The following is a 19802-nucleotide window of genomic DNA, read 5'->3' on the forward strand; positions in this document are numbered from 1 at the left end:
TCAGTGCGCTATTTCTCTGTTTTTAATTTTTTTGTCCTTCACCTCCTGTGCTGCCCTGTGCCACAAACTGCCCTGGCAGGGCTTCTGAAAAGCTTTGAACCCATCAGGTAGGCTGACACCTCCATCCTGAAACGTGAAGAAGGATTGGGAGTTCACGGCGAGGAAGAACCGCAGTGAATAATATGAAAGGAGGACCCAATTATAAAGACCCTTAACAGGCAACAGTAGCTACGGGGGTTTCCAGGGCAACACTACACACCGCCGCGCACACATGAACTGACCTCCCCTCGACGGGATGCCATACAGCTTTCATCATCAGCCTATTATTGGATGAGCAGAGACGGTAACCTCACACTCAAACAAGCTCGGCTCTCAATCCGGCTCCGTGGGGAACATAACGAGACCTGCGTGTGTTTGCACACGTCTCTGGGTCCTGCTTAATGCGACGCTGCAGGTCTGATCACCATCTCCGATGTTCCTGCCTTGTCACTTTAACAAGCAACATGCCTCATATTTAGATTTCATGCAACTCTGCGTCAAAGGAGGTCTTCAGCAATTCCTATTTGTTGTAGAGTTGCATATTGTTCCTTATAGCTAATCATCTCCTCTTTCTGTCTAAATTTAAACTACTTCTTGTCTTACGGTGAGATTTCGCTTGCAGTTTTTGCTGAACACGGTTAGCAATAAACTTCACTAAATTCTATTTCAGTTTGAATGCTTTTTTTTTTTTTTATCTATTTTTACAGCAGATATTTGGCTTAATTCTGTCTACATTGAGGCCTTGAGTCATTAGTTAGCAGAATTCAGTGAACATTATCTGAAGTCCTAAACACAAAGTGCCCTTTATGATTCAACTGTCTAGTACCCGCAATTATCCAAGTCAAGTTCTTTGTGTGCTGCGTTTAATCATGAGCTTGAGAGCTTCTGGACTTTATTCTGCATGAGATCTTGGGTTCTTTAATTAACTCTAATGTTTATCCTTCAGTTCTGAAAATCAAGTGGATGAGCAACTCAAAATCTACAATTTTGCAAGAGTATTATCATTGTAAACCTCTAAATGCAAATTAGTTTCAAATCTAGGTTTTACTGTGCAAATCTCTTGCAACAGTAAAATGTTGCAATGTTTTTGTGCTATTTTATGTTTATCTGTAGGTCAGTTTATTTCCATTTAATCAATTGACTTGATTAAAAATACTAATGGTTATACAATTTATTGACAAAAAACAGAATCTGTAAACTAACAAGGTTCATAAAATGAAATGTATCCATCAGTGACTTGCAGAAAGAATAAAAGCCTTTTATGAAGACCACTTTGCAACGTCTGTATTCTTATAAGCAAAGTGTAAAGTAATCAAGGGCCATTTAAAACAGCTAATTTTGTATGTTGAAACATGTGGCTCTAAAGCAATTTTACTTGGCATGTTTGGACTTGAGCAGACTTGAAGCAATATTTGAACTGCTGAGAGAGTAATTAGAATTACAGATTAACATGAATCAACTTAAGACCTTAATCAAGGCCACCACAACACATAAAAAAAGAAAAAAAAAAATCACCCTGAACCATCAATTGCCGGCTTGAAAGGAGGTCTGGGTGCAAAGACCAATCTGTTTTTATTCATATTTAATTTTATTTTAAGGAAAATAACCAATTTCAGGAAATTATCTTTCACAGTTGTTCCATAAAAATGCAACAACTTTCAAATAAAGAAAACATCCTTGTCTGTTGCCAAATAGTAATTTCCGCCAAACCAACACATTTGCAGCCAAAAATAAAGTTCAAAACCAGCTAATGGGCCTTAACACAGCTATTGACGTCTGGTCTGTGTGCCGGTGCGTAATCGTCCCGGCTCACTGAACAGCCCAGCTTCCCTCACAACAGGAGACGAGTAAGTGATGAAGCACGCTCGTGTGTCATCTTCAGCACTAGGAGGACACATGTGGTGGCCGCGCATCTTCGGTCGCAATGCAGAGACAGAGCATCAATCCCTGAAAGGGGATTACGGCAAAGACCACACCAGATGATGTATCGCAAGTGTTGTGGGGGTGTGTGGGTGTGTGGTGCGACTGGTTTACAGGGAGGAAGACGAGGAGAGGCGAGATACTAAAGAACTGAAGTGGAAGAAATGTGTGAAGCCACATAGGACTCACAGGTTTTTTGGAGTTAGATCTGTTCAGGTTTGCGCTTCGTTTTTAGAGATGAAACGAGAAAAAACTGCGAGCGTGTGTGTGTGTGTGTGTGTGTGTGTGTGTGTGATGTGGAGCGGTAAGGGCACTGAATCAATTACAGCGTCTGTGCCAGCGGGTTCCTGACACCGACTCTTCTTCATCCTCTTACGCACAGTGGGAGGTCCGTCTCTGATACCGCGTTTCCTCTAAACCAGCACCAGCTTTGTCTTCATAAAGAGCCGATCGATACACACATACCCATCAAACCCTCTGTGTGCTCGATGTGAACTACGCCACACAAACAATAGTGCAGATTTTTTTCTTTTTACTGTAGTGGATCTGGTGTCTGAGCAGCGTTAAGACAAAAAAAAAAAAAAAAGCTGTTGCTTTCTACTTCTGTAATGTTCTTTAACTTGTCCTCTTCCCACAAACATCTCATTGGCCAAACATTTCAGAATTGTTGATAATATTAGGAGGAACCAATTATTTCACTCAAGTTAAACTCTTGCCATTTTCTCAACCCGTGCAGTTTGGTGCGTCAAACACAGAACGACAGTTCATGCTAACCACACGCCGTGGCATCTGACGTCATAAATAAATGCAGCCCAAACTTCGACTAGCAGATCAATACCTCTAATTTCTTCATCTTCCTCTCCATGGCTTGCCGGTCCAGCGGTTCAGAGCGATCCGTCAGCGTTGTGAAGCTTTTCTGAGTCGAGCCAAGCCACTCGCTGAATGACACGCAGAGGCTTTCGGCCTCTTCCATGCTCTTCAGCTCCTCCTGCAGCTGCTTGATCATATCCTGAAATCAAGCAGGAAGCAAAGGTTAGAAGATAGCTTTCCCAAAGATTAGATGAACAGCATTTAACACAAGGAAACTTCAACGTATTTAATGTGAGAAACAAAGAAAGAAACAGAGAGAAAGTTAATGAGAACCGACATGGTTGCTGGTCACAAGCCTTTTGTTATTTTTATCTGTGGAGGAAAACTAACGCTACAATGGGCTGGTTTAGATCAAAGCATATTTGTATTAAATTAACCCAAAATTGAGACTTCATTTGGTGGAAAGAAATGAACATGTTTTCTTCCCAGTCTCTATATGCTTTTTACAACTTAAAATGAATCATCCCGCTTCTACGTCAAAATTATCCACTGCTTTCTGGTACATTACAATGAATCATTAATAAATAAATTGAAGTTCATGGTTATAGTTCTGAGCTGAGAAAGGAGACAAAGAGGTTTTTGTTCTTCAAAGTATGACGGACTTTGTTTAAACCAGGTGACTTTAAAAAAAAAAAAAAAAGATATTTGTATTAGTAAACTTTTCAGCATTTGACTTTGGGGAAAATTCAAGAAGCATCAGATGTTTCTTTTCCTTTCAAGGTGTGAGATTTTTCCCAACAGTCTGACATCGGTCACTGCGGACCGCAAGCTCTCTGATCCGGCGTCAAGACAGAAAATACCTGCTTTCTCCCTTTCGCTTTCATCTGTTCAGTGTCAATACCTTCACTTCAAAGCAGCATGGGTTTTCTTTTATATTTTGAAGCATTATCCACTTGACTGAGGTTTCGAGTCAATAGCAGCACAGGGATAGAGAAAGCTTCTTGCAGGTTTGACACATTATTCACTCAACTTCCAAATCCTGCAGTGAGGAAGCTCCAATTAGCCGAAAGTGCTGAGTGCACACCTTCTTTTCTTTTTTTTTGAGTTGAAAGAGGTAACAGCTTCCCACCTCAGGCCCATATGGCCCCTACTTCCTGCTGGATAATTACAGGGATCCACAGGATGAGGGGGTGTTACCTGTGTGGCTGTAAGTAAATGCATGCCTAAGTCAATTTAAGCATTAAGAGAGGATAGGTGTGGCATTGGTTGGGAGTAAAGGCAAACTAACCAGCACATGCACTACATTCAGAAGAGTAACTAGAGATGTTAGTAATAATAGCACAAAAAAATCTTTTTTTTTACGCCCGACTCAAGGTGTGAGATTGCATTTAATTACAGCTTTAGTCCCAGACCAGGAGAGCCCCATTGATTTTCCTTTAACCCCCACCCCACAGGGGGGGACAAATAGAGAGGCCAGACCTGAGAATACAGACAAAACAAGCTGGGCTCACAGAGGTAAGTCCCAGCGCTCCTTCAGCGGGGCGCTACAGAAACACAAGCCCAAACTGGAGTGGATTTCATGGTGAGAAGAAGCACAATCATGTGTGAAAAGGCCCACTGTGGGCAGCGACAAGCAGCAGTTCACATCTGTTTCCAACAACACCAAATGTCTGTGAAGCGAGCAGAATCGCACAGGAAGGCAATTGGCCAGGCTACATTTGTGTGTCAATTAATATTTTGCGCGTATTGTCTTCACCAGGAAATAAGAATCTGTATGAATATTTACACGTCAAAGTTTTCAATACAAGTGGATGGTAGCCAGCAAACAATGCAGTAACATGACTGGAAACCAAAAAAAAGTAAGTGATGTGTGAACAGGTTGAAAAAATAATAAGCAACAACAACTAAAAATCTGAAAGTAAAGTTCAAAACCGATGAAAAAAATATTCAAAAACCATTCTTTGAAAAGATGGAAGGAAGTTAAAAACTCAACAGAATGCAGATATGGCTCATTGAAATGACACGTATCAAACATCTGAGAGGGTCAGACCTGGATGCTGAGCAGAAGGGAGTGGTAGCGCGCGGTCAGCTGGGTGGCGGTCACACTGATGCGACTGCTGATGTAGGTTTCCTCCAGAACCTGCTGGGCCAGAGATGAGAGACCATCGACTTCTCCCTGCCGCGCCAGCACCGCCTCAAGGTACCCCTGAAAACAAGGACAGAGATAAACAAACCATATTCATTAAATTGATTGAAATCCTTTGAGAAACTATTATTTAATTACCTGTTAAAACAGATTCAGAAAATATTGAATCTGATGCAGGCAAATTTTTCCAGGAGAGGAGACCAAGCAGAGGAATGCTGTAGTTTCGCTTGGGATGTAAATAAGTTATGTGTAGCAGTGCAAAGTGGCAGATGCTTCATTGCTTTCTCTCTGACAGAGGAAAAAAATAATCTTTGGCGTTTACACTCTAGTGAATGCACCAGGAGTGTGTAAATTGGGAGTCAAGTTTGTGTGGCTGTCAGTCAAAAGGCAAATCTAAATCAACTCACAACTCCAAAAATTGCTTAGGGATTCAATTATTTATATATAAAAGTCTTACTGATGATCTTTTCGTACTGGGTCTAGACTATTCATACTTGGAATGTTTTATTAGAATTTATTGTGATATAAACCATCACAAAGTAGTGAAAAATTTTGAAGTGGAGGGGAAAATGATACATGATAGGTTTAATTTATTGATTAAAATGTGACCGTATTTTCTTAAATTTGTCACAAACTGGAGTTTTAAATAAAGTTCCAGAAGACATCCCTTTCTCTCACCTGGAGTTTCTTGAGCTGGCTCTGCTTGGTGTTTCTGTCGGACCTCCGGTTGTTTCTGATGCTTGCCATCTTCTCCGTGTCCTCCAGCCACTGAGCCAGGTTCAGGAACCTGTGACCCATCTGCCTCAGTCTCGTCAGCGCAGAGTGCAGCTGGGCCCGCGTCTCCTCCAGGCGGCTCTGGTAGGATGCCCACTCTCGCTTTGCGGTGTCCAGAGCTCGGTCTTCAATCTGAGGGACGCCCCAGGGGATCACTCTCTCTCTGCTGGTCAGCACTGAAGCCAGCAAAGACTGGCCCTTTGAGCAGCTTTCCTGCAAGCTCTAGAAAGCAAAAAAATATATATATGTAAGAGAAAAGTATGAATAAACTTTAAGGAAATGTGTGTTTTTAAAAGTGACCTATTATTCTTCCTTGAACAGGTTAGGATGGGAATATGCACAAAATAATTCTTAGATAATGAGATTTTAGATTGGTCAGTTCTACCCATTTTGAGATCCTTTCATATTGAGCTGTTTTAGGGCCACCTGTCACTTTAAATACAAATAAGCTACATAATTAAATTCATTTGTGAAATTGGCTGCAAACACATTGGGCAGTCACAACTGTATATCTTTGAAAAGCAGAAGTAGAGCCTCCTGCACAACCAGCAAAATGCAGTAAGGGGTTTGTGGATGATAAGTCAACAACAAAACTCTTGTCATTTCCAGCAGCCATTGTACAGCGCTTACAGTGTTAAAACCAACAAACCAAATGTGCTGGAGCTCAGCTTGGGTTGCTAGGTAATGGGGCTGGACTTGGCTGGTGTTGCTAGGTAACAGTGACCATTAAATGGGCTCATTGTCCAGACACCAAAATCATTAACCTATTGCCAAAAAACATCTGGGTGTTTTTTTTTAAAAAACTACTTGGGCTGTTTAGCAGTAAAGACTCAAATGGAAGCATAAAAATGAGCAAAATGTGAATTTTGCATAACAAGTCCCCCTTAATGTTCGACTTGCACACACAATACACCACTTTTAGACAATTACTGACCTGAAGCTGCTGCAGTGTTTTTTCAAGTGTATCCACGTTTCCCTCTGGATGAGACAGCAAAGCCAGAGATGCCTGTTCCTGCTCCAGCCAGTCTTCAAACACATGCAGTCCTCGCTGATATTCCTGATGGACCATAACCAGCTCCTTTGCCTTACTTACAGCATTCTGCAAGGTCACAGATGTTAGACACATCAATGTAAGATTGGATTTTTCTACTCCAATGTTCTGCACGTGCTTTAAATCTCTAATGTCAAACATATGTGGGAAGAGAATTACAAAACAGGTAAAAATTTTAAGATTATACAAAGCAGGAATGAACACCAATTCAAATATTTTTAGAGGAGAAATCTAATCTGATGTTGGCAGTAGGTACCTTAGCTTTTTCTTTCAGTGCGTTGTATCTACTCTGCAGCTGTTGAACCTCCTGCTGAGTTGTGTAATGTTCTGTCATGTTGGAGCCTTTTGTGGCGATGGTCTCCAGAGGACTGCTATGACTCAAAACCTCCTCGTAGAGAAGCTAAAATATAAATACACACAGGTGAGGCAATCATTCAAAAGATTTGAGCATATATTTAAATGCATAAAATAATGTAGCACACTATGGGAGGCTAGTCTTTGCATGAAATACCTTTGTTTTTCCCAGGTTGGCAGTTTTGTCTCTCATCTCTGAGTATTGTCTGTCCGAGCCGCTCAGAGTTTCTTCCACTCGATCCATCCACTGCACAAACTGCTCCACATCTTCCTGATAGCTGGTCCACTGCGACAGAGAGCCTTCCAGCTGACTGTAAGAGGTAAACACAGCAATGTGGACACAGATAAAGCTAATAAGTGTGAATAAGGACATACAGGAATGGAAAGAACTGGATTTTGCTCACCTTTTACACTGAATTGAGGCAGAAAGCAAAGAGTCCCACGAGTCCTTCAGGTCTTGGATCTGTTTGCGGATCACTGGGACTCCCTCAGCTGAAGTGTTCCTCTGGACCGCCTCTCCCCGGGTCAAGAGCATTTTCAGCTGGATTTCCCGCTCCTGACGGGCAGCAAGTAAGGCCTAGAGATGGAGAACAGAAACAGGCAAAATAACTTGCCAAAGTGTACAATATTTGAACGTGACACATGAAAAATACAATGTTATTTCTGTCTCCAGAAAGATTCGGCTACAGAACTGGGAGAAACGCATCCATCATGTCTAATCTTACTTCCAGCTGTAACATGCGGTCCTCCAGAACGCTCTTGTCCGTAGTTGTGGATTTGCAGGTGCTTATGACCCTTTGTGCTTCGCACACCCAGTCCTGAAGCTCTTTAAGCCCCTGAGAGAAGAGCTGATGCTCCCCAACGATGCGTTCAATCCTGGAGGCTTTATCCTGCAGATATGAGAGTACGACAACGTAAACACGCTCAAAACCCTTTATTGGTTCTGTGAGATCAGAGAATTACAGTCTGTGCACAATCAAAAGTCTCCATCTTGTTCTGTTTGTTTGAAATGAGCCTTGTTTACGCTAAGAGATGTCTCCAGAGACTCGCTCATCCCCCCCTCATCATGCAGCAAACGCTAAAGTTTACAGTGATACGCTGCATGTTTTGAACATCCAAGAAACTGAAGAATAGGCACATTGAAAGCTGTAATTATTTTCCTGAATTCCTTCTTCCAATGTCTGACAGGGAAGAAGATATAAAAATAGTAGCTACTCTAGCGAAGCCTGTAAAGTAAATAAACCCATTCATCATGGCAGGGGTTTTCTCATGGTTGTTGAGTAAGTGGTTTTTGGTCACTGTTATGTTTGCAGCACAATACATCAAATAAATCACAAGAGTCTGGCCGACGTAATGAAAGCTTCAAAAAGGTCAGGTTCAAAGCAGAAGCATGTTTCAGCTCTAGCATTTTAACAGTGAACCGGTGAACTACAAAGCACTGGCCTTTTTATGCTAATGAGGCTTCAGCCTCAAGGGCCTTTAAGAGGTGAGACGGATTCATGTGCTCAGGTAAATTTCTTTAGATACCATTTTTTATAGAAATGCACCAAGAAATTGAATGTGGACTGAAAATGGTTGACTTTGAACCCTTTGGTTGACTGGAAACTCAAAACTCCAACACTGTTTCAGTCAGTAAACACATCGTATTGCCAAGTTGTTCTCAGTGCTTTTAGATTGGCTGGATTTCCACTCAAACGGGCTACTTTTCAACACAACGGGTTGGGAAAATAAAAGGTTTGGGCAGCTTTTCACAACATTTAGTGGGTTTTTATAAAATGCTAGTAGGAAAATCCTATCAAAATTAATTAGCGTTGTGCGGCAGAAAATCACAAAAGTTGTACATTTATCAAAATGTCATGTCACTTTAATGAAATGTCTGGAATCGGTTGAAGATTTCTTCTTATATTTCAGATTCTAAAAGAGAAACCAGAATCAATCAGAACTGGTATTAGCAGGCCAAAGGTTTACAAAAAGTGCTGGTAGGAACTCAACCAACATTTTTTTTTTTTTAATGGTGTGTCTCTAAAGTTTTCTCATGCACACATTGCTCCTGCATAGCTAAAGAATAATCCATGATTCAACAGCAAACACACAGAAAAGCATGACTTGACCGACAGCTGTACAGTTGCTACTGGCAGAGCATGAATGATGCAGGGCATGCTGGTGGGTTTGAGTCAGAAAGCTGCAGAGTAGAAGCAGCGTTACCTTGGTTAGGTTGCTGAGGGAAAGGTACTGCGCTGACAGCTGAGATACTCTGTGGACGAAGCCCTTGCCAGCTGCTTGTCCCTCCCAGAGATGATGAGCTTTGTCCCTCAACTTGCTGAGCTCTACCTCTCGACTGGCCATCTCCTCCAGCACAGACTTTACAGAGCAAGTGGAGGGTGGGGGTAAAAGAGAGATGGAGCAACGTGATGTTAGGAGTGCAGGTTTAAACATGACAGACGAGAAAGGACAGTCGATTGTGAGCGATATTAACACAGAAAATGACAGATGTTTTTACGACAGAAACATGAGGCGCAGAGCAGGGATGCAGGGTGGAGGGAAAAGAAAAACAAGACCTCACAGAACGTCAAAATCCAAAAATCAGCATATTTTCCTCCAGATGTTCACTTTTAAATAGAAACGCTGTTATTCACTTGGACACCGCAGTGCAGAGCAGGGAAATAATACGAAGGTGGGAGGTACGGTAGAGACAGGATAAAGAGGATTTTGCCAACACAGGTACAAACACCGAAGCCTGCTAGTATTGTATTGTATTGTACTTCAGGTGCTGCGAGGGGGGCAGAAATGTAATTACTGGCGGGGACACACAAAAGCCAACGATGGGAAGTGCTACCGCGGCAGCAGAACAAATACAAAAATAGCCACAATGATAAGCACAGAGCTTTGAGATGGGCTTGATACATTTTTTCCTATGTTGTCAGGTTTATCTCTTTGATGCTCCGTGCCTCTTTTCTGCTCCTGTGTCTGCCAGACACTGTTATCACTCCTAGAAAAAAGGCCTTTTAGCCACGCAGCACTTCAGCTCTGACAGAAAGGAGAATTAATTAGATTTCTGGACTTCTCCTCTGACTATTGTGTCAAGATGCGGCTCTATTTTGATCCACTGGTGCTCAACAAATGTAATTAGGTCCTTTTCTGCTCCCCAAGGATTTCAAATTGGTACTTTAGGGATTCATATCTAATGGAGAGGTAACCATTTATTATCCTACTTAATATTCACTTTGTGTTGTAATGACAGGGTTTGCTTAAATGAAAACAGGAAATGAGAAAATACCGGTGATAGCGGCATGAAAGAGAAATATAAATAGCTCCCTCTCTGCGTAACGCAGTTGAATTAAAAATGCCCTCAAGATATACAAAATTAATTGTTCCAGGAGTGACCATGAAATGATGCAAAACTAACATATGGCCTCATGAATATCCAAGAACAATTATAGCGTTAATGCAGTTTTCTGAAAGCGGTCACACCTGAACAAGCATTATTCAAGGGAGCGTGTCAAAAATGACTTTTGGCTACGAAATACCTGCAGTTTGCTGAGTTCGTGTTTCTTGGTTGGAAGGTCGTGCAGTCGGGCGCTGCTCTCCTGGACTCTGGACTCTGTGCTGTTGAGCCAGTCCTGCACAGGCTCAGCACTGGCTTCGAACTCCGTCATCTGGGACTGAAGGTTCTGGAAATGTAACACAAAAACACAGGCTTGACTCGCAACACTAAACATATTAATTATTCTGCATCTTGTCGCAATTTTCTGTGCTAGATCAGCACAGTGGTGCGTTATTGTGAAGTAGCAGAAATGAGATACATATTTTCAATCAATCAAATTTCATTTGTATAGCACATTTCAGCAGCAAGGCATTTCAAAGTGCTTTACATAATTAAATTAAAACAGCATGTGACATTGAATAAACAGTGAGAAAGAGAAAGAGATTACAAAAGATAAAAACATTATCATTTTTAATGTTTTTAAACATTAAAAATGGGACTCTAACTGGGTTAGAGTCCCAGTTAAACGTTGTTTAACTGGGGCTCTAACCCTCTGGGACTTTAGTCAAAAACACCGTTTGACAAGGACTCCAACCTCTAGGTTTTTAGTTGAAAAGCCGTCAACTGGGACTCTAAACTGTGTAGGACTTTAGTAAAACGTAGTTTAGCTGGGACGTTTTCCGGGGGGCTTTACATCATTAAAACGTAAACCGTGAGAAAGAGAAATAAAAAGAAATTAATAAATAGATTAAAAAACAGATAAAAACATTAAAAACACCGAAGACATCAAAACCCACACTCTAACCCTAATTTAGCCATAAGCAACTCTAAACTGGTGGGTTTTAAGTTGAGATTTAAAGGCAGCCAGTGTTTCAGCTGTTTTACAGTTTTCTGGAAGTTTGTTCCAAATCTGTGGTGAATAGAAACTGAATGCTGCTTCTCCTCATTTGGTTTCAGAATCTTCAGCAAGTATAACTAAAACGTGCGGCGTGCATTTGCATTCGGCCGCTTTCGGTCTAACACCTTTCCATTAGAAGTCCCCGAATTTGCATATAGAGGTTTGTTAGAGAACATTTGTAAACAAACAGCATCAGGAAGACCAAGAAACACAGCAGGCAGGTCAGGGATAACGGCATGGGGACATAAAACAAGACATAAAGCAAACCCCGAGAGTTGAGCATTTATCAGAGCACTGTTAAATCTGAAAATGAAAAAGGTTTTTGCACAAATGCAAACCAAGTAAGGTATGACCAGCTAAACTGGCAGTCAGTACAAAGACAACATTTATTTCAAAAGGTAGCCAGGAGAACCAGTGCAATTTTGGAGGAGCTGCAGAGATTAAAGTACATTCATGAGCTGGAATGGCCTAGACAAAGTCCACAGCTAAATCCAATAGAGAGTCTGTGGCACAACTTCAACATTGTTGTTTAATCTGACTGAGTCTGAGTTACTTTGGTGAGAAGGGGAAAAAAAGCGTCCTTAAATGTGAAAAGCTGATAGAGAAAAAAACCCCAACACACAAGTAGCTGTATTAGCAGTGAAAGGTTGGCCAAGCAGGTTGAACACGACAATTTTCACATTTTTATTGTAAATAATCTTGAAAACACTTCACAATTATGCGTTACTTTGTAAAAAAAAATAAAAATAAAATAAACACATATAAAAGCCTCAGTAAAATATAATAAAAATTGTTATTTCACAAAACTTTGAGTTAGTACATCTTCTGAAGCTTGGTAAATGGGCACTGATGATCTGGACTCACTTCAGTGGAGCGAGGCATTTTCTTTTATTGAAGTCTAGCTAAGCAAACGGCATCCAAATGAAACCAACCTTGAGAGCATCTTCCCTCATTTGCAGGTTGTTCATCAGACTCTTCCAGTCTTCCCGGGCGTTAACCACCTTGGCCTTGATCCCCTCCACTCTATCTTTGGACACGACGGCCATCAGGAGCTCCCCGCTGGCTCCTACTGTACTCAGTCTGGCCTGGCCGTTCTCCCTGTCACTCAAGAACTCCTGAAGGGATGCGCAAACAAAGACAAAGGCGCTGTCACCGTTTACACAAAAGAATGAGGGCGTGGAAGTGAACAAAGAGGACAATGATAACTTATTGTAGGTAAATGTTTTCTGATATTTAAGACATTACTAATTCCCCTTACGTCGGCACAGGGATGCTATCGGAGACAAGGAAAGTCAGTGAACCTGAAACATGTTGGTTTCTTACACAGCTACCCACCGACGATGTGCACGTATACAAAGGCACACACGCAGCCTCCGCACACACCCCTCCCTCGTAGTCGAGCTGATGACAGTAGCGCAGCGGGGACCACTCCACCATCTGTGCAGTCAGCACATCGCTTACAGAGACTACGGCTCCGGCCTCTTCAAACACAGGCTCGGAAAGTCTTCATCTCTTTATCGCTCCCTTTCTTTGTTTTGTCTGCCTGCTCAACATTCATTTACCGTCTTCCACACTTAGCGCCATTCTCTGCCAGCTAGTGTAACTGTACAACACCAATTAAGCATGACACAGTGGATGCCCTCGCCCCTCCCACGCCGACCCTCCTGGAGGTCAGCCATGTGGAAACATTGTTCCACATTCCTCACCAAGTCAATAATAAATAAAACATGATTGATTCAGTATTCCTCTATCCTCCATATTCTTCCTTAAAGCTGCACGAAAACCCTCTAAAGTGCTTCTTTAGATATTCAGAAGGCCGAAAATAATCTTTTAAAGGCGCCCTTTTGCCGTGTTGGCAGTCTGAGACAATGTGCCTGCTAATTAAATAACTCCTGAATCACAACCAGTCGCTGAACAAAAACAAAACATCTCAAAGGGGTAATACCGAGTCCTTACTGTCTTCAAACAAGAGCTGAGCAGAAATAGAAACCTCACTCGTTTGATGCTTTTGTGGTTAGCGGACCGAGCGGTAATTAACTGTCAGGTTGCAGAGATGTGGAGGTGACCACCTTGCCTGATAAGCACCTGAGTCTGAGCCAGAACCATGGAGGCTTCCAAAATGTCACACAAAGACAAAAAATAAAATTACAATGGCAAAGAGAAGCTTTCCTTCCTCTCTTTTTAGACCATTTCTAACTATTTGCAGCTAACGCAGGCACTTCCAACGAGTTCAATAGACCCGCAAGAGGCCAGTCTAAAGTTAAGATATTCAAACAGTCATCCCGTGAGGAAAGTCCTATTGAAAGTGGATTGATTACACATTTATTACATCATTATTCTTCTCTTTGTAGATGTTAAAGCAGCCACTCTGTGAGAGAGAGAGAGAATAAAACACAGCACTAGTTCATGTCTGGCAGCGATGCATTTACTGGGTTTTCAAAGTTTCTGATCTTCTCTGAAGACTGGAGAAAAACACTAGCAGCTTTTTAATTGAATACTACAATGTTTGGTTAAGTTCTATATCAATAGATATTAAGTGGAAGCATCATTGCGTCACTCATGCCGATTGCTAGTTCACTGCAATAATACCAGATGGTAATGTTCTCTATTAGCTTTAAGATGCAACGCTATGAATCAGAGTAATCTCTGTCCTGCAGTCTGCCAGCATTAAACAGGTTGTTGAATATTTAAATGATCAAATATGCACAATTCATTTCAAATAAGTAGCAACAGTCTCCTCCTGTTCTGACTGTGATTAATTGCTTTTATTTTTGGATTCTCCATGTCAAACTTATTACTTTCACAAAATGCAGACAAGAAAAAAAAAACGAATAAGTAAATAATTTTAACAAAGTGGTACATTTGCATTTTGTACGCAAGAGTTAGTGGCAATAGAGTAGATATACTATAATATGAGTACATACACATATTCTCAAGAAAATACTGCAGTTTTTCCTGATTTGCTTACTTGGATTCTCTGCAGAGCAGTGGAGACCTCTGTGACGGTCTGCGGCACATCAAAGCATTTGGCGGTACTGATTTTGGCATTGACCAGCCACTGTTGGAAATCTCTCAGTGCTGCACGGAACCTCTGCTCCAGCAGGCGCTCCTTATTTTGACACTCCCTGGACGCACGGAGGCTGAGACTGAGAGGAAGAGAAAAATGATCCTTAATCTGTTGCTCGTAGGTTGCAATCTCCATGGGAAACAAACAAAAACAAAAAAAACAGAAGAAAGCTAAACTCAGAGAACTTGCCGTTAACCTCCTACATGTCTCTAAAAATAAAGACTATGTGCGTACCTTTCAGATTATTCTAACTATATACGAGGCAAGCATGTGATCGGTTGTGAGAAACATCCAGGTGGAGAAAATGGCAAAGTGGGTGAAGTGGAATGAATGAGCGCTGGGGCAAAGAGGGGAATACTGCATGGGGGATGGTGGAAAAGGGGCACCGCATGGGAGGGGGGGGTGAGAGGCAACATATGACAGGGGCAAGAGTTCACAGGGGTGACATGATGGGGAGAACGAGGCATGACAGCCTGCTTCTGTAAGAAAACGTGTGAGATGGAGGAGGATACGCTGAGAGGTGAGAAAGAAGAACTTATAACAGCCTGAGGGTTTTTTTTTAGTCTATTGTTCATTTCTTACCGCACCAATACTGACAAAAAAAAAACACAAAAAAAATCCACAACACAGTAATCACACTTTAAATGCTATGCATAGAAAGCTGTCTTGTAAATAAATAAGCCATTTTAAAACCTGTGTTGAATAGAAGGGCTTCATTATGTTGCCTTAATGCTTGTAATACTGAGTCGTCAAGATGTGTTAAATCTAAACATTTTGAGAATTTACGCAAGACAGCTTTTTGTTTCAAGCAATAAAATCTAATTGAGAAACGGGGAATAAATTCTTTAGAAAAAATAACAGTATTCAATACCTATACCTTTGAATAGACTAAGCTTTATTTTCAAAACAAATGACAAAAATGTTTTGCAAGTGAAACAATTGTTGCTTTAATATCCGACACTCATTCTATTCCAGCAATCCTTTCTATGCCAGTGAGTTTTTAAACATAAAGCTGCTATCACGATGTTCTCCAAGACAAAATGAATTACAATGGCCGAAATGTCAATGAGTGTCCATTTTGAGGCACTCTACCTTTTGTGTATATTGAAAATCCTCAATGTTCCACTGTTTAAGGACTGAAAAGTTTATTTTTGCCTTGACATCGTCAAAGATGCACTTGAGTGGAGACAGAACACCTGCAGATATTGGGGAGTTTGCTGCAATATTTTTGGTAGAATAATCAGAGTTGCTGTAATCATTTCACAGTTTTCTCCATAATGTCCCAAAAAAAATTCAGTGAGCAACTGAGTCACCTGATTACAAACTGATCAAATGTGTTAGGATGGTGTGCTGGAGCGTTACATCCTTCACATAGCATATGCTTCTGCACTAATTAAATGCAACACGGATGTTCAACAGTGCAATGAGAATAAAGGGTTTGTTTCAGTTCAGTGGATTCCTGGTTGTACAAGTACACAAATGCCCAGTGGAAGTAGAAACATGTCTAAAGATCCTTTCTTACAAAACATTTTCAGAGCATAAGAAACATGCAAATGAAAAAAAAACCCAACATCAAGTGGATCAAACATGCAAATAAAAGGACGGAACCAACGAAACGGTGTAAAATGTTGTTTTTTATCCATAACTTGGTTAAAAGCAAGGTCATTTTATCTCCTCTACATTATTTTAAGTCTCCTTTTGCTTTGTAATGTGTCAGTTATTTTTACTATTTATTTCTTATTTTTCCATCGCATGTCCAACTTTTTGCAAAGTAAAACATAAAAGCAAGATTCATACATCGTACATTTAAAGCTGTAAACTTGATCCTGAATCCCTTTGTCAGAATTAATTCTTCTTGTGGAGAAAACTTTCCGAGGAAATTTACAAACCAAAAGAAGAAACTAATAAACTGCTACCTGTATTTAATAAGTTGCATTTGGGGACTGGTTGTGAGTATCTTAAAATCTATTTTAATTCTTAGATAGGAAGCCTCTGGCTACAAAATAAATAAGCAAGTTTTGATTGTGAATTTTCTTTATTTAAAAGCACCTTTCTTGGTTTTGCCCCTGTAAAATCTAATAAATTGGCTAAAAAACTGATAAAGCCATTGTTTATTGTCCGGGTGATTAATTTTAGATTAACTTGCTGTACTGTGAGCAAAACAAAACAAACAAAATCCAAGTAAACTTTTTGCACAAGTCTGTACCATTGTTAAACAGAGAGCCATAAATAACATGATAAAATACCACTGCCTTTTTTTTAAAAACCTAATTCATTGACAGGAATGGTGAGTGTGTGCTGTTCAACTCAGATTGCAAACAATGATGTGCAGGACCACAAAACAAGGAAAAAGAAATCACTGAATTTCTGCAGATTGAAGTGGGTTAAAAGGGAGGGAACGAACTGAAGAGGTGGGCAGATGTTTAACCGGACAGAAGCATCCAAAGGGAGACATAAAAAAAAAACAACAAAAGCCAAACACCTAAATGGTCACAGAGACAACCTTGAGTTTTAATAGTGTGATGGAGACTTGAAAGGCTCACACAGTGGGGATGGTTTGTGTAAAAGAGGCATTTTATTTATGCTGTGACAGACAAAAATCTGGCACGTTCTATGAAAAGGAGGGTAGATTACTCTTCCTCCTTCCCATAGGACTCGTCTCTTTCTCTGTTCACTCTTCTTTTCAGAGCTTAATTTAGGACAGGTGCAAAAAGGTGCACAGGCCAAGTCAGTGTCAGGTTGACAAGAAAGGTAATTAGGAAAAGCTGCTTCTTTGCCAATCAAAGACTCACAGCTCGAAGCATGATGACCTCACTCTATTTTTTGTTGTGAATGACAAAACATATACACATTTCTGTGGATTTTTTTTCTCGTCATGGATAGTTTCAGTGTGTTTTTTATGAAGAGCTGTGCACATGCGTCCTCCTTTGCATGCACAGTTGTATTTTGACAAGGCATTGCATGGTGTGTTCACAAAGAAGGCCTCGGCAAACACAGGCTCACTTGTGGCTTCAAAGCAGGCAATTAGAGAATGGTAACTAAACTAAAGCAGGCCTGTTCTATTCTCCCCAAAAAATACCCACACAAAACCGACACAATTGAACAAAGGTGAACAAGATGATAGTATGTCACTTAGCGAAATGAGCCTCTGCTGCTTCTTTTATCTTGCATGAGTGATCACACGTCTTTGTGATGACCATGTGGACACATTAATGTCATATGAGCAAAAACAGGGACCATTTTTAGGAAAACTATTACTGACGACGTTCATCTGCTACGCTAGAACCACCATGCATTCAGTTAATTCTTTAACGTGGGACATGTGGAACCAGTAACAAAGAAATCATATGTTTTTATATATAAAAATTGTTGCAAATGACAGTGCTGCTAGCTGTGGGTTAACAAAGAGAACAGAAAATAGTGTCGCTGCTAAAACTAATCTGCAATTGATGTTTAAATGCAAGCTATCATTAGCAATGTAGCACAGCTAGCCTACTCTGAAAGCTAGAACAGTAGTCTCAATAGAAATTAAGACAATCTTCAATGATATATGATGGCCTGTTTGCTAATTGAGGATCCACAGGATGCTGTGCGCTTAGAGATGGAGGTTGGGAAAGGAGAACCACAAGAGTTTATGTGTTACTTGCATGAAACAACATGCAAGTAGCCCCAAAACTCCTTTTTGCCCTTTTTTCCCTAAGATATCATGATGGATTATTTACAGTTTTAAATACAGCCTGAATATCCACCAGTAAGAAATTGTTGCGCTTTTGTTTTTGACTGACTCCATAAAAAGTCTGTATAAATCTGGCCATATGAGCGAGCTAATAGCTACCATCCTTCTGTCCTGAACACCAGTTAGTGGTCCTGCTGTGGGACATTTACCGTGATGCTATGATGTCAAAGTAACTACCAAAACCTGCCCACCTGTTACAACAGTTAGTTACCATGGAGACCAAGCACAGGACGGCGAACAGAGATGGCCAAGCAAGAAGTAGGCAAGTGACCATGCTGTTTGAGAGTCAAGTACGTAAAACATTTAATGCTTCCCTCCTAGTTTATAAAACTCATCCTCCAAACAACAAAAAATACTGGAGATTTATAGCCACATAATTAGTGTATTCTCATAAGAGGTCAGATAATTAAAAGCAAAGATAGCTATGTACATAAAAAGCTACTATGCAACTTGCAAAGTTGGTTAATTTGTCAAAACAAACAAGCTAATTTTCATGAAACTTGATGGGAAGCAGAAAGCCAATAGAAAATAAAAGTAGAATATTATTACCAAAGCATCCCAAATAAACAATTGTGTTTGTACAATATATTCAAAAGGCATTAGGGGGGTTTTTCCACTCAATTTCCAACTATCATCCAGTTGAGACCCACTTCTAATTTTCTGTATTTTCCATGAAGTCCTTATCAGGAAAATAAAGAAAGAAATAACACATAGAACAAAAACACACATGGTAAAAGGAAATGCAATGACATTTGAAAAACAAACTTACACTGATCAATCCACGATAAATATAATCATCAAAAACAGCAAACAGCAATAGTTGTTTTCTGTTTCTTTTCTATGTTGTTTCCACCACAACTCCTTCTTGAGCTTCAGAATCTTGCTCACTAAGATCTATACCAGACGTGTTCATAGAGGTCAGCTAAAGTCCATACAACTAGCCAAAAATGTGACGGGCAAAAAAAGTTTAAATGCATCAGACCTGCTAAATATTGAGTCCAAGCAGTTCTTTGCAACTGGGATATCACAAACATTTAAAATGTGATGCTAGCTTGATCATCAGCTTATTACTGATGAATTTTCCTGATGCTTGGGAGCAACACAAACACACACGTTCGGATTCCTCCACTTTTACGGCCCAGCACGGGAAACCCTCCTCTCACCTGTTGTGCTGTTTGATGACTGCCGTGACTCGGTCCGACTGTGAGCCCAGGTCCCTGGAGTATCGCACCAGGTCGTTCAGCTGGCTTTTCAACTTCTCTGCCATCGGCTCGGCGCTCTGCAAGCCCTCCAGAATATCCTGAACGACGCCAAGCAGAAAGAAGAAGCAAGCCTAGTTAAGGAGAGACAGATCTAACTGACACCCTTCAGTCAGTGCATTCCTATTCACACCCTGGCTCAGCTCTTTTCACTCCTCTAGCATTCACACACCCGGACGCTCCGACACATACTCACAGTGTTGCTTCTTCAATGGCATTTTTGTTCTTCGAGGAGTGTGACAGGAAGGAGCGGTGGATAACGTT

General features: G+C 40.7%; 1 protein-coding gene across 1 annotated transcript in view; it reads right to left on the minus strand.

Annotated features, from left to right (window-relative positions):
* syne1a (spectrin repeat containing, nuclear envelope 1a) overlaps positions 1-19802 on the minus strand; it is a 126511-nt gene that overhangs the window by 59312 nt on the left and 47397 nt on the right. Inside the window, exons 56-68 of the mRNA XM_014990836.2 lie at positions 19443-19579; positions 14445-14622; positions 12409-12591; positions 10622-10765; positions 9300-9455; positions 7820-7984; positions 7499-7671; positions 7252-7405; positions 6997-7140; positions 6624-6788; positions 5594-5911; positions 4820-4975; positions 2798-2968 (exon numbers count right to left, since the gene is read on the minus strand). Of these exons, the coding sequence (XP_014846322.2) occupies positions 2798-2968; positions 4820-4975; positions 5594-5911; positions 6624-6788; positions 6997-7140; positions 7252-7405; positions 7499-7671; positions 7820-7984; positions 9300-9455; positions 10622-10765; positions 12409-12591; positions 14445-14622; positions 19443-19579 (2244 nt within the window). The remainder of the gene's footprint in view (positions 1-2797; positions 2969-4819; positions 4976-5593; positions 5912-6623; positions 6789-6996; positions 7141-7251; positions 7406-7498; positions 7672-7819; positions 7985-9299; positions 9456-10621; positions 10766-12408; positions 12592-14444; positions 14623-19442; positions 19580-19802) is intronic.

The sequence above is a fragment of the Poecilia mexicana genome, unplaced genomic scaffold (assembly GCF_051168715.1).
Source record: "Poecilia mexicana isolate PSO_F unplaced genomic scaffold, ASM5116871v1 scaffold_21, whole genome shotgun sequence".
In the NCBI taxonomy this organism is placed as follows: Eukaryota; Metazoa; Chordata; class Actinopteri; order Cyprinodontiformes; family Poeciliidae; genus Poecilia; species Poecilia mexicana.